General features: G+C 33.6%; 1 protein-coding gene across 1 annotated transcript; it reads left to right on the top strand.

The window, feature by feature from the left end:
* The first annotated feature begins 773 nt into the window (after window positions 1-773).
* LOC138335012 (pyridoxal phosphate homeostasis protein-like) lies at window positions 774-14,740 on the top strand. Its single transcript, XM_069283903.1, has 8 exons — window positions 774-937; window positions 3,761-3,868; window positions 8,655-8,690; window positions 8,953-9,025; window positions 10,089-10,223; window positions 10,774-10,916; window positions 11,330-11,428; window positions 12,062-14,740. The coding sequence occupies exons 1-8, from the start codon at window positions 815-817 to the stop codon at window positions 12,245-12,247; spliced, it is 903 nt and encodes a 300-aa protein (XP_069140004.1). The 5' UTR covers window positions 774-814; the 3' UTR covers window positions 12,248-14,740.
* The last annotated feature ends 904 nt before the right edge of the window (window positions 14,741-15,644 follow it).

The raw sequence follows: 15,644 nt of genomic DNA, 5'->3' as shown, positions 1-15,644 counted from the left end.
TAGTAAAAATGGGTCGAATGGAGACGGAATTGTCCTAAGTTTTTAAATGATTTTCTTTCGATCATAATTCGAAATGTTTGCACAGTGTCATTTCTTTTCGCCGATATTCCAGATTCAGTAGTAATATTCTTAGTCTATAAATTACAATTGAATGGTATATTTCAATAGTTTTTTAGAAGTTTTGTTGTCCTGCATTACGTTACCAGAGATTTAAATCAAATTTAATTATATTTAAATCTCTGATTGTACATTTTAAATCCTTGCAATTATTCCACATATCATATGCAAATGTGTCCCAATGAGAAATCCGTGCAAGGATTTATATACGTCTATACTGTAAAAACTCGTACTTTCTCCATTCTAAATTTTATCCAATGATGCAGTTATCAAGCCTTATATACCGAACCATTCCGTGTACACTTTAATTTCAACATGTTCTTATCCATTCTTCATGAACTAAATGCTAATCAAATCATTTTCTTTGAAGTATACATTCAGAGATACAAAATACCATTTGTCAGCGGTTGAGCATATTTACGTTTTAGGAGTCTAGATTAAATTAAAAAACGATAAAAGTAATATAATGCCAATAGTATGCGTCAAATGTTATATAATTTGTTTGTACGTAATTAAACTATTACGTACAAGTTCTGTATTAAGACAAAGCATGTCCCTGTGGTAATCTTCAAGGCCGTACATTTAAAATTGATCCGGAAAAGTTTTCCTGATTTTATACTGCAAAAACATCTGAATGAGTACGATCTAATTTGATGCTAAGCGTCTCATTGACTATGAAGAGTGGAAAAGAGAGAAAATGTCAAAACTCTCACCGTTGACAAAAATGGCATTTTCATCGTCATCGCAACAGCAAAACATTTCAACGGCTTTAAAGTCAGTTTTATGCAAGATAGAAACTGCCACGTCGAAAAGATCCGAGGTATCATTGTAAAACTAGCCATTAACAGAACAATTTGGTATTTGTTTTTAGTGTTACGTAAGTCAATAAAGCTGCACCAAAGCACGGGGCCTCGTTCTTAATGATGATAATATGAATTTAAGGCAAAGCCTCAGAAGAGCGCAGCTACATGTAAAAGATTATAACATGATAACTTTATGTTGTTTATATTTTTCTACAAGATTAACAATAAAATATTTCACTGACATGAACATACTATCGATAGTTAGAAAGAATTCAAAATAATCCAAATGGAATAGTTCAATATATACTTCAATCTGGTTTTTATCAGATGCAGAGAAAACTTGGCAACATGCCATGATATCAAATACGCGCGAATCTGTGCCGTCATTTTTGGCTTCAGTTTTTGTGACGTCACTGCTAATTATAACGGTGCCGTGCGCTTGAGAACATACACAGTATATATTGGACCAGTACATATTTTGCGTTGTATATGTCTAAATTAAAACTACTTACGGTAATTTTAAAGTGTTTACTGATAACACATTTAGTCTAGTACAGAAATTTTAAATCTCGTCGTGCTGATAACGAGAATTAAAACATGGCTGCCTACATGGAGGCGCGAGACTTTTCCCGCGGGACACAATTTCAAAGTCCAAGGGGTACTGGAATGTATTGGAATCTATATGCTCACACACATGTTATGGTTAGTAGAGCTTCGCTCTACACGGCCTTCGGCCGCGCAGAGAGCTGCGCTCTTATAAGATAGGTCACGTCTATTAACACACATCACATGTAAATAGATGTGACCTATCTTATATATATCATCATTAGTAACGAGGCCCTAGCTGTGACCAAAGGGAAACCAAATAATGGGTATAAATTTTAGAACATTCACATATCTTGGCAACCAAACCTTTAAAACACTGTATAAGACTCTGGTTAGACCTCATTTTGAATACTGTTCTGTCGTTTGGTCTCCCTGGAAAAAAAAGAAAGATATAAAAACCATAGAAAACGTTCAACGAAGAGGTACAAAAAGACTTGTTAACCTTAAAGATCTCTCCTATCCTGACCGATTAAAGACCTTGGGTATCCCAACACTCGAGTATAGAAGACTGAGGGCTGATATGGTGGAGACCTTTAAGATAATCGACAAAATCAACATTGTCACCAGTGAGAACATGTGTACTTCAATGAGACACACAGGTACAAGAGGTCACAACAAAAAACCCTTTCGTCACAATACAGCAAGAAATGTTTTCAATAACAAGATAGTGGAGTCTTGAAATTCTCTCCCTGTTAATGTGGTCAATGCTGTGAACCTGAACATTTTCAAAAATAGATTGAACAAGCACTGGAAAAACAATGCTACAAAATTTTTACCATCAACTTTTTATACGTATATTATAAACAAACCTAGGACGAATTTAAGCAATCACTTTAAATATTTTACTATTATTGTAAATATAACCATATATCTCTACAAGCCTTTTTTGGCTTTCCAATGATGTTGGACTTATGAGAAACTGATGAGTAAGTTAAGTTTATTTTCCAGCACAGGATTGAGGTCCATCACATATAATACATGCAAAGGTAATTCTATGTTGCTATTGTCTATATTGGATTTTTCATGGTTGAATGCATATTGGCAGAGTTACCTGAACTCATAGACGAAGGCAAAACAACTGTCTTATAATAGAAAAAAAGTGTACAGTATTAACACAAAGACTTGCTATATGTTTTAAGTTAGAGATAAGTCGAAAACTGTACAATATGTGGGAGAGAGATGGGCCCCGATACAGTTCTCTCTCTTACATATGGTACAGTTTTCGGCTTATCACCAAGACTTACAGGTTATTTTGCTTGTCATTATTCGCATTTTATTTGCGAACATTTAAGTTTGCAAATTTATCCGGCAGTAGTTATCAATCAGTATGCGCGGCAGTTGTAGGATAAATATATATCTGTATAACCTACAGGTTCGGTAGCACCACTAAGTGTGGCTACATATATAAATTGTACAAATGTAAACAAACAGGTGAGGTCTTGTCACATTTTCTCATGCAGTATGAAAGCATGGATGAAGAAACATGTAACTTGGTGATATGAATATAAATGTTTACCTACTTGCCCATTTTCAGGCGACTTTTTAAAATTCCATGTTGCAATTATTTGTTATCCATTGTCACTATTCCCCAATAACAAAACTTTAGCGAGCCAACCCAATATGGCGTTGTGTTGTTAGCAGATAAGCATCTATATAGCTACCTGATGAAGATTCAGGCTACAGGTGCGCTTTGAGCATGCAGATCCTGTGCAAAATTGACCATGTGCAAAAAGTGCTTAGTCGGCTCATAAACAACAAGATATGTGGTGTATTTCGAATGGAAAATTTGGATTTTATATCTTTTTCATCAGAACATGAGGATGAATGAATGCCAGTATCATAAAATGCAACGATAGATTTTTCAAAAAAAATCTCTGGAAATTATCTTATATGATAAAAATATTTCAATCTGCTGATATACAAGATTCATCATTCAATTTTTGATGTGTACGCTGATTTTGCTTATATCATACAGTAAAACAGTTATATTAAAGGCCCACTACCTTTTAAACAAGTTTCTTAAAAACAATAATAATATACGAAAATGTATATCAGTGTCCTAAGAGGATGTTATAATACCGACCAAATGCTAGATTCTCTGCGTAAACTATGTTAACAGTGAAGATTCAGGCCCTCTGGGCCTTTTTGCTGTTTTGTAATGATTTTGTTCCCTGTAGCTTCAGGTATTTATTTTCATTATCATTTGATTGTAAATTAATTGCTTTGTATTATAGACTTTACCACCTGTCAAACCAAGACTTGTTGCAGTAACAAAGACGAAACCAGCTGAGGCAATTATTAGTGCATATGAATGTGGGCAGCGATACTTTGGGGAAAACTATGTAAGTTATCATGACATCCTATCAAAGTCGTGTTGATGTAGTGTATACATGCTGTTTAGAATTGTTCTTTCTTATTAAAGGGACATGAACCTTAAATCATTTGTTCTGTATGCTTAGATATGGTTTTTAGATGTTTATTGAATATCTTATTACAATGATTTGTTATCTAAAACGACAGGAAAACATGGGGAATACCTACCTCAAAAATGATAAAAATAGACCGTCATATTCTATTTTTGGAACACAAAACGAAAGCTGGCCGAAAGCGAGGTTGTAATGAACAACAAACTTGCTGACATGACAAGGATTATTAGTTTTCCACATTTTAAGATTATTTTCTTATTTACGATGGTTGACAAATGAAGTTTAAGCCATATTTGTTATAAAACAATTTATATTTAGCGTAAGATTGATAAGTCAAAAGTCAAACGAGACTTTTTATTCGACAGGGCAGCGCAGGTTCCTGACTTATTGCATATATGTACATCACGCAAGTATAAAGTGGGGAGTTTCTCCCGTCTCTTGCATTTCAGTGATCCATTTATATTTACCTACTTTCCCAATCGCACACGTTACTGACTCTTGACATACACTGTTTTCTATCGGAATTCGTTTGTGTTCGCTTCACACATGTTTTTGACCCACCATTTTGTTTAAATATACAATGCATTGTGGGAGGTCACTAAAGTTGAACACTATTATACTACTATCTTTGCAAAATTCGACTGGGTTGGTTCAAAATACAGAAAGATGGAATTTCTATTATAATTATTTTATTTGATACATTTGCACAATAACTGATATATATTACTTAGTAAGGTATCGGACACGTCTTAAATATGTATTTTACTGAAATTTACGTGGTTTATTTAGGTTCATGTCCTTTTAAAGTTCACATGCCCAAAAGAACAAAAGCTTTAATTCCAAAGCATACAAACATTGTAATTGTATAATAATAAGTTTATAAGAGGCATGGAGACCGAATACTCATACATCTGTAGCATGGTGGGATGAAGGGCAAAATTATGGAAGGCCGTTTCAGGATAAAATACCAAAACTACTTAAGTACATAACTTTAACAACTTAAGTAACTTTTGTGTCCACTTAAGTGTCTCTTTTGCACACTTAAGTACATAATTTTCGTACTTAAGTGCTAAAATACGTACATAATGTCAATTATGTACATAATGGTAAGGTTTTCTCACACTTAAGTGTTGAATCTAAGCACTTAAGTAAAAAGTTTACATAATGACATAATTGCTGAACTTCATTATGTGTTTGCCTTTGTCCATTATGTTCCCTGTCAACATAATGAAAAATATTGTACATCACATAATTGCAAATATTCTCTGCCATTTCGTCCCAAGTTTAACATATCTACTTAAGTACTTCATTGTTTTATCCAATTTCTACTTAAGTGGTTTAACCAATGTCTACTTACACCCGGTCCACCCCAACTGCGAATGATAAATATTATGAAGTTCCTTACCGTCAATCGATTGATTTGTAACACAGCGAGAAATTCTGTACCGTGTAGCGATAAACGCTAACACTCTACCGACACAACGTGGCTATTTTTAGACTCGAGTACTGTCGCCAAATCCACAGGTAAATCGCGGGGCGCTCTGGCTACATCAGCTATACCAAACACAATCGTAAATGTTACAAATACCGTAAAATCTTGTGTTACTTACACACCAGTGTACTTTGCACATGTATTTTTTCTTATGGCTTTAAATACTGAAAAAATCTACTATCGGTATATTTTGCGCATTCATTTGGGGAAAACGATGTCCGGGGAACCACAAATTCAGTGTTATAAAGGTGGTAATTTCATTGCAAAACATTCACAATAAATGCTTGACAACTTGCACAAAAAGTGTTGTATTTAGAAGAAATAACATAATATAATTGCACTGTGCTTGTTTTCTTTTATTGGCCACCGTAACTGAAACAGTGAAATATATCTTGCAGAACATGTCAAAAACATTGGCAGTCCGCCGTATTCGATCCGTACACATGTCAATGTCTGGAGATATTACACATGAATAGTTATCAGAACTATTTGAAAATATTATAATTTAGTTACTTTTGCCACAATAAGTTTTAAGTGTGTTTGAGATCATTAACAAACTTTAAAGAGCATTCCGATAGCATTTACGTTGGCTTGCAATAATCACATCGTGAGTGAACTCACTATCTGTACGGCACCAGATCCAAGCTGATGGCTAATTATATATAACAGTACGGTTAAAATGCCACTAACCTTCTAGCTTGTCAGTTTTGCTGTAATAATATTACAAACCACTTATTGAAAATCCTAAATATAGGACAGTTTAGGACTCGTCTTATAAATCCCACGTGTGTTTTGACTTTTTGCACACGGCCTGCAGCCGGGACATGTTATGGCGGTTCCCTACGTAATGAGCATAGCTAGATCTATAAGGAGTTTCATATGCAGTTTTACTAGAAATATGAAGATTTGTTAAAATATCTAAAATAAAGAAATACTAGTCAAGTGAATTTTTATGCAATTTGAAGAATATTTGTTTTGTTTTTAAGTAGATACAGACGCATTGTTGATGATATATAGATCGGTTAAGCTAACTAGCCATTCAGTTTCGTTAAGCTGGATGAGAGGCCCGAGCGTAGCATCCAGTACCAGTTTACCTGTGGATTTGGCGACAGTACTGGAGTCTATAAATAACTACACTCATTCAATACATCGATACAAGTCAGCGGTAGAGGGGTTTATATACACGCATCGTTCGCAGTTGGGGTGGACCGGGTGTAAGTAGTTTTACATATCTACTTAAGTAGTTCATTGGTTTAACCAACTTTTACTTAAGTAGTTTAACATATCTACTTAAGTACTTCATTGTTTTATTCAACTTCTACTTAAGTAGTTTAACATATCTACTTAAGTACTTCATTGTTTTAACCAACTTCTACTTAAGTAGTTTAACATATCTACTTAAGTACTTCATTGTTTTAACCAACTTCTACTTAAGTAGTTTAACATATCTACTTCAGTACTTCATTGCTTTAACCAACTTCTACTTAAGTAGTTTAACATATCTACTACAGTACTTCATTGCTTTAACCAACTTCTACTTAAGTAGTTTAACATATCTACTTAAGTACTTCATTGTTTTAACCAACTTCTACTTAAGTAGTTTAACATATCTGCTTAAGTACTTCATTGTTTTATTCAACTTCTACTTAAGTAGTTTAACATATCTACTTAAGTACTTCATTGTTTTAACCAACTTCTACTTAAGTAGTTTAACATATCTACTTAAGTACTTCATTGTTTTAACCAACTTCTACTTAAGTAGTTTAACATATCTACTTCAGTACTTCATTGCTTTAACCAACTTCTACTTAAGTAGTTTAACATATCTACTACAGTACTTCATTGCTTTAACCAACTTCTACTTAAGTAGTTTAACATATCTACTTAAGTACTTCATTGTTTTAACCAACTTCTACTTAAGTAGTTTAACATATCTACTTAAGTACTTCATTGCTTTAACCAACTTCTACTTAAGTAGTTTAACATTTCTACTTAAGTACTTCATTGTTTTAACCAACTTCTACTTAAGTTGTTTAACATATCTACCCTACCCCCGACCCTAATTTTTTCACACTTTTCTATGAAATAAACAGTCGGGATTTCGATCTCTGATACTAAAAGAAGAATCCTCCCGACCGATCGACTATATTTTTTTGCAAATGTAACCCTAAACAGACATATGTTTTTTGGTCTAAGAAGTTTAACATATCTACCTTCGTGTTTTAACCAACTTCTACTTAAGTAGTTTAGCATACAATGTATCTACTTAAGTTCTTCATTGTTTTAACCAACTTCACGCGTGCCCAGAAACGATTCAATTCAATTCAACCAACTTCTGCTTCTCATTACTTTTGCACGGGGTGAGTTGGTTCGTGGGTGTTTTCTAGACGATTATGTAAAATGTACTTAAGTAACAAGAACCAAAGTTACACTTAAGTAAAACTAAACAATACTTAATTAAACACAACACATAATGACCTAAAAGTCATTAAGTACTTAAGTGGTAAAAAAAGACACTTAAGTAGTTTTGGTATTTTATCCTGAAACGGCCTTCCATACAAAATAGTCTGTTTTGTCACAGACCTCCTGGCATGAAGCCAGATATTGCACCAATAATATGCTGCACTGAATTGCAAGATCAGAGTAGTGAAAAAGGCCTAACTCTATACCAAGTTTCTAATTTGTGATTTTAGTGAGTAATGATGAAAAAGCTTTGAAAAGTACATGTATGTTAAATGATGTTCTTTTCTTGTACAAGAAAAACAGAGCATTGCTAATGGTACATGAAAGTATCTTGTTAAATGCAATGAAAAAAGAAAAAAAAACCATTGAGAATACATTTTCTCAAAACTAATGATCTGGACTAATATTTAAACTGTATTACTAGTATTTGTAACAAATACAGGCCCATTGGACCATTAATTAGACCTACTGAGTGTATTTCTGTCTGGCCATTCTTACATCGGGGTATACAATATTATCTATCTTGAAATTCATAACCTAGTGAAAAAATGTTAACAATGCCTTATTCTAATTCATAGAATTCAGATTTATTTACACATGAACATGTAAAAAAGGATAAATAATTACCAGTAGTTTTATTTTAATTACATTTTTATCCACTGAGTGAGTAAAACTTTCAAATGATTATTTTGGAAAATAGAAATGTGATGTTGTTTTGTTTTTGTGATATGATTATATATGTTACAGGTACATGAAATAGTGGAGAAATCACAGAACACTGATGTGAGTAAAATTCATATCTAACCTGTTTTCAAGATACGCATGCCTGGTACAAAATACATTTAATTTGTAATTGAAAATAGATTGTAGTGGAAATTGCATTTTTTTTTTTTGATGAAATTATTTTAGCAATCCATAGATAACCTGATTAATGATACCATGCAAAATCATCTACCCAAAATGATCTACCCATATTTATTTACAGTATATTGATAAATCGTTAACATTTATACAGCTAGGTAGCTATGATTATCTCCCTTTTCAGATATTAAAACTCACAGACTTAAAATGGCATTTCATTGGTCATCTGCAAAGAAATAAAGTTGGAAAGCTTGTCTGTAAGTATTGAATCTTTTAAAATACATTCAGAAAGATTTTTTTTGTTATTCTCAGACAGAGAGAATACTGAGGTACATTGAGCTTTCAAAGAGTTGTTCATATGTGTGTTAAATTGGGAGACGATTGTCACATGATGGGGCCTAATTGGCTTTTCTTGTAGCAAACAAGCTGACAATGTTTGGAAATTCATCAGAATTGTCATACACTTTCTGGTGCAACAGTACTCCCAACAATGTTAGAGGTATAGCATGATGAAGCACTTTTGAACATTACATCATGTCTAAGTACAGTCAGGGAAATAACATCATATAAAAATAGGCTGACCAGCGACCTGATGTTATGGGAGTAGTTTGACAGTATTTAGAGGGCCTCAGCTGCATTACTTCCCGGTTGTTTCTGATTTACTACAAACATGACTTTACTGTGTACTGTGTATTTATGGCCCTGGTGACAGTGTGATTTGGAGGTTTATTTACCAGGTGTAATATTTCCTGAGCATTTGCCTGAGGGAAATATTACATCTGAGGTTATATAAACCTTTAAATCACATTGCCACCGGGGACATAAATTGTTTATTATGCCAAAAAAATCACGATTCGCTACTCTTGGTGACATATTACTTTAAACTTGCGATGAGTAAAAAAAGATATTTTACACATCCTCCGTCATTGTTGCACAATCAGAGGGGAGATAACTCCATCGGAAAGACGTGTGGTCACCATAGGGCACGCACTCATGGAAGATACAATGTTTCCCTTGAGGGAAATACAACATTTTATTTCCCTGTCATGTGCTGTTTCAACTAATCACAGACACTTTTAAACATAAGGTATAATAATAAAATTGATGTTTTGCATACCAGATAGTTAACAATTGTCAGTATTCTATTCAGTGGAACATGCAAACATGTCCTGTTTGCCCAGTGCCTTATGCTTTTCAAATCTTAACTGGAACACTGCATGTTATCTCATTATTATCCTACTTTGAAGACTAATCCATGCAACATTTCAATTTCATTTTTCTCAGAATTTTTTTTTACATATTCTCTGAATTCTTTTCTAGCTATTCCCAATCTTGACATGATAGAAACTGTGGACTCTATCAAACTAGCAGAGTCTCTTAATAATGCATGGAAAAAGCAGAAGAAAGAAGAGCCTCTGAAGATAATGATACAAGTCAATACAAGTCAAGAGGAAAGTGAGTATACAGTGCAAGATTATAAGTTATAATAACAAAATTGATATAGATGAGAATGAAATACATGGAATAAGAATGAGAATGATTTATTAAATGAAAATGTGTGAACTAAAGGGACAGAATCACTGCAGTTTAGTTTATTGAACAGGTATTATCTGAATACAATATTAAGAAAGGAAAATTAAACAAATTTTGATAGTTAAGAAATTTGAAACAAGATTCAATCAAACCTGTCTATAAAGACCACCATGGAAGGGACAAAGAGAAAGTAGTCTTTCAGAGTATAAGTATAAATGGTTATTTGGTACCCTTAAAACGTGGTTGTCTTTATACATAGACGGTCTTTAAAGCAGGTTTTACTGTAAATATACTACAGTTATGTTTCAGAAAATATTAAGAGAGCAAAGCACAAAATAAAGGACATTCACAGTTGTGTTTCATATGTATGAAGCATATACATTAATCTTTTGTATTAAAACAATATGTCTTTGAGATAAATGCTGTACTTTTTTACACAAATTATATGTAAAATGTAATTTGTGCCTTTCAGATAAGGCTGGATGTCATCCTAAAAACCTCACTGAAATATATAAATTTGTGACGGAGGTCTGTGTAAATTTGGAAGTGACCGGACTTATGACAATTGGTTCATTTGACCATGATTTATCAAAAGGACCTAACCCAGACTTCCAGGTAACTTGAAGTCAGTTTTCAAACTTAAATGAAATATAAATCACTTTGATATAATTGGATTTTTCTCAGAATGAACACATGTATGTAACAACAAGGTCAGAACCAGTATCACCAAATTACTTACCTGTATATGAAATACATGTACTATAACCATACTTCTTTTGGGGGAATCAGATTTTAGTGCAAAAGAATTGAAACACAAAGATGAATTTGCGCAATCACCACAATAGCTAAATAGGCAATTGTCAAAATATGACAGTTTCTGAAATTATCTATCATTTTTATACTTATTTCTTATTATGATATACTTGGATTTTAAAGGTTATAAGACAATCATATTTGATATTGATATGATATACAACTTCATGACAGTACATTAATCTTATTTTTTCTATTTTCTGTAATGTTTGCAGTGTTTGTTTCGATGTCGAGAAGATCTATGTAAGGAGCTTGGTATTGATGTTACTCGACTTGAGCTTAGTATGGGCATGTCCGGGGACTATGAACATGCTGTAAGTTATCATCCAAAATGTATATTTACTATAATCATGATATCTAGATATAAATCCTCTAATCCTCTTGCCAATTAATTGGGGTGATAAGAGGGGAAAATTTTTATGTTCAGAAATGAAAGTATTTATGTACAAAAATGTTTATGCTTTCTATGTTACTACGGTACTTAAGTTTCCCTCCATAGAATTAGTTGCTTGTAGTTTGAATTTGTTTGACAAATTTTGATAAAGAACTTGGTAGACATTGTTCAAGGATTTTGAGTGAAGGTGGTATAGTCTGTTGTAAAATTAAAAAAAAAAAAAAAAAAAAAAAAAAGCACTCTCTTAACGGAAATCTAGGAACTTTATTCTACTTTAAAATCAAATCAGTTTTACAAAAAGTGTACCTGGGGTGAATGAAATTTAAAATGTGTCTAATTTGTAATTACTGGCACTGATATGTCGTTTACAGTTACTATATCTCTAATTTCAAAAAGGGATACAACTGTAGTAGGGGAATGTTCATTTCATTGTTATAAAAAATAATAACTCTCATGAATAACTAATAATATTATATTCATGTGTAACTAATTAAATCAACCATAATGAAAAGAATGCCAAAAAATATGTGTATTGTAATTTTAATCTTTTCAGATTGAATTAGGCAGTACAAATGTTCGTGTTGGCAGTACTATATTTGGAGCGAGAGAAATGAAGAAGAAAGCTGACGAAACAACAGCTGACGAAACAACGAAAACAAATGTAGATACAACAGAGACTGGGACAAATATCGCCAATATGTCCAACGCCATGTCTGGTTTAGCTGTCGGGGAATGCTGACAGGCGTGTACTAGTAGTGATTTTATCAGATCACTGGAGACAACCCAAAAGCATCAACTTTTGTCTGATGTGATCATACGTTCATTACTGTCCTTCCAAAAAGTCTAGCTGATTAAGACTTTACAAAATTTTAGACAGAGTTCTGAGAAATCTTTTTTTAATACTGGCTGGTTAGTGATTTGTCATCAGAGTTGTGAAGTACTGCCAACATTTCTCCATGACTCAGAAGAATTGTGAAAGTCATTGCAATTGATCGGTGGTAAAATGTTTGTTCTAGCACTCTGAATCATTGAAGTATGCATGGTAGCTGATTTAGGTCAGGTTATGAATATCTGGCCTAGGTATCATCAAACAGTGTGAAGTCTAAATCTGCCTTAAGTTTTGACTTTGCCAATCACAGATGATGTAATGAAAAGTTATTTGACTTAGCCAATCACAGACGATGTAATGAAAAGTTATTGCACATAGCTATAGCCAATCACAGATGTTGTAATGAAAAGTTATGTCCTTATTGATTGGCTAAGCAAAAATAATGTTGAACATAAAATTGTTCCATGATCCTGGAGTAAGGAATACAGTTTTAAATTGATTCAAATGATTTGGAATTGAAAGGAGTAATAATTAATGTTTCATTACTGTAACACATGAGAAAACATATTTAGAGTTTCTGAGTATTAAAATATAAGGTTTAAAATCTGTATAGCTCTAGCGGCACAGGTTTTGAATTCTTATTTCATTGATGCTAGCTTTGTCATGTGATCGAAACAAAGCCTTATCTATTCAGAGATATCCTACCAATATGGTACTACTTTACTTGTGATGAAACTGATTTATGGCCCAAAAGATGAATCAACAGATATTTTATTTTTAACCAACCAGTAAAGCTGTATTTGATATTCTGTAGATAGCAAAGACATCTTGCAAGACTGTTATTTTATTTTTCTGTAATTTCCATCCGAGTAAATTTCAATAAAATGTATTATGCATACAGCGAAATGTAAAAGAAAATATAAAAAGTATGAAGGATAATCAATCGTGAATTATAGTTTTAAATAGATAAATTTGTATTACCTGGGTACATATTATACTGAGTAATTATCATTTTAAATTAATGAAATATGAAGGTAAATGTCCATGAGGTAATGACAAATCCTACATGGCACATCAAAGGTCTGCTATAGATCGTAAATTGTCAGTTTTAAAACTACATGTTGTTATTGGACTTCATATATATATATGAATATGTGTAGTTCAGTCAACAAAATTGTTTTTTTATGAAATTTCTCTAATATTAAACTTTTGCTTGCTTACCTGAGTGAAATATATACCTTCCAGATATATTTATTGGTGTTCATTATTTACTGTATAAGGAAAATTTTGCAGATGGTTTCATTTTGCTTTCAATTGAAAATGATATTTCTCTCAAGCCATTATACTCAAAATTAATTAGAAAGATAAATTACATTGACACTACAGTATTAAAAGTTAATTGATTTGTGAATTTTTCATTTATAGGAATTGGTGTATCATGAACTTACACCTACAAGAAAAGATGTTTACCAAAGTGTAAGATATCGACCTTGAGAATTCAAAGTGCTTTACAGTGTATGATATTATAAACAACCATATCCGTGATACTTCAGGGTTAACAGTCACATACATTTACACTTTCTTTTTGGAGATGGTGTGTATCAGATGTACCGTATTCGACCCAATAAGTGCCAGGGTGCTTTGAAAATGATAAAAAATGAAAAGGTGCCAATAATTCAAAATTATTGCAGATCTATACCGTTTTATGTAATTTTGGTCCTTATTTATGCATGGGCAATTGAAATTGAGGCCTCGAAAAGGGGGAGGGGCGCTTATAGGGACATGGGCGCTTATTGGGTCGAATACGGTACAAATTGTATAATTAACCCCTAGAGTGTCAAGGATATACATGTACCATTCTCCCACACTTGAATGGCTTATCTTGTGGTTGCGATGGAAAAGATATATAACTTTCTATAACTGGGGTAGAGAAAAAACAGCTTCACACGCGCTAGACAATAACTTGATGCCATCAGGATAATTTTGTGGCAGCCATTTCTTATGACGTCATTAATTTAAATGCATTGCGATGTCCATGTGATGATAGTGCTAAATGTTTCTAAACAACTGATTTTCAACAATTATTGTGAAAGTGTGGGAGAAAGGGAATCTTTAATGGGTATATCAAGTGGACAGGGATATCTCTACCCTCATGAAAGATTTTGGCCGTCAATCCTCGGCAAGCCTCAGGTAACTGGTTGACTACCAAAGTCATTGAATCAGGTTGTGATATACCTGTCACTTGATACCTCCATGTAAGATTCCATTATGGTACAATACAATAAGTTTTTGTTTTACTTTTTTTTCCATCACAAACGGGAAGTTTTTACCTTACCTCAGGGTATGTGCTATAAATAAGTTTGTTGGTTTGAAGGTGGAGAAATACATATTTTGTTATTGAAATTATTTTGTTTGTTGTTTTTATATCACAACCGATTTCTATACAAGGATGATCACAGAAATCCCCCATCCTGTTTGTACTATGATATACTTATGATTTATTTTCAAAGATGAAAATCAGTCTCCAACCCCAGTTTCACAAACTTTAATTCCTAAACTTTAACCTCATGAACCTAGCACAGTATTTTTAGCTCACCTGGTCCGAAGGACCGAGGTGAGCTTATGGGATACCGCAGCGTCCGGCTTTCGGCGTCCGTCAACAATCGACTTCTTCTCCATAACCGCTGGTCGGATTTCAACAAAATTTGACTGGTAGCATCCTTATGGGCTACTTACTGAAAATTGTACAAATGATGGGTCTGACGCCCCAGGGGCCTAAGGGGCGGGGTCAAAAGGGGTCAATTTGGCTATTTCCATATAAACGACTTCTTCTCTGAAACCAAGCATAGGATAGCACCCATAATGCAATGGTAGCATCCTTATAGGGTGGGGATTCAAAATTGTACAAATGATGGGGCTGACCCCCCGGGGGCCTGAGGGGCGGGGTCAAAAGGGGTCAATTTGGCTATTTCCATATAAACGACTTCTTCTCTGAAACCAAGCATGAGATGGCACTCATAATGCAATGGTAGTATCGTTATAGGGTGGGGATTAAAAATTGTACAAATGATGGGGCTGACCCCCCGGGGGCCTGAGGGGCGGGGTCAAAAGGGGTCAATTTGGCTATTTCCATATAAACGACTTCTTCTCTGAAACCAAGCATGAGACAGCACTCATAATGCAATGGTAGCATCGTTATAGGGTGGGGATTCAAAATTGTACAAATGATGGGGCTGACCCCCCAGGGGCCTGAAGGGTGGGGTCAAAAGAGGTCAATTTGGCTATTTCCATATAAATGACTTCTTCT

This window comes from Argopecten irradians, chromosome 11 (assembly GCF_041381155.1).
Source record: "Argopecten irradians isolate NY chromosome 11, Ai_NY, whole genome shotgun sequence".
In the NCBI taxonomy this organism is placed as follows: Eukaryota; Metazoa; Mollusca; class Bivalvia; order Pectinida; family Pectinidae; genus Argopecten; species Argopecten irradians.
This window is presented reverse-complemented; position numbering and strand designations above follow the sequence as displayed.

What these genes read in the sequence shown, in the direction of transcription:
- LOC138335012 (XM_069283903.1), top strand. Translation starts at nt 815, where the DNA reads ATGTCAAAACTCTCACCGTTGACAAAAATGGCATTTTCATCGTCATCG. An exon ending in CAATACAAGTCAAGAGGAAA is followed by an intron (nt 10,224 to 10,773) that starts GTGAGTATACAG and finishes TGTGCCTTTCAG; the next exon opens with ATAAGGCTGGATGTCATCCT. An exon ending in CCGGGGACTATGAACATGCT is followed by an intron (nt 11,429 to 12,061) that starts GTAAGTTATCAT and finishes TAATCTTTTCAG; the next exon opens with ATTGAATTAGGCAGTACAAA.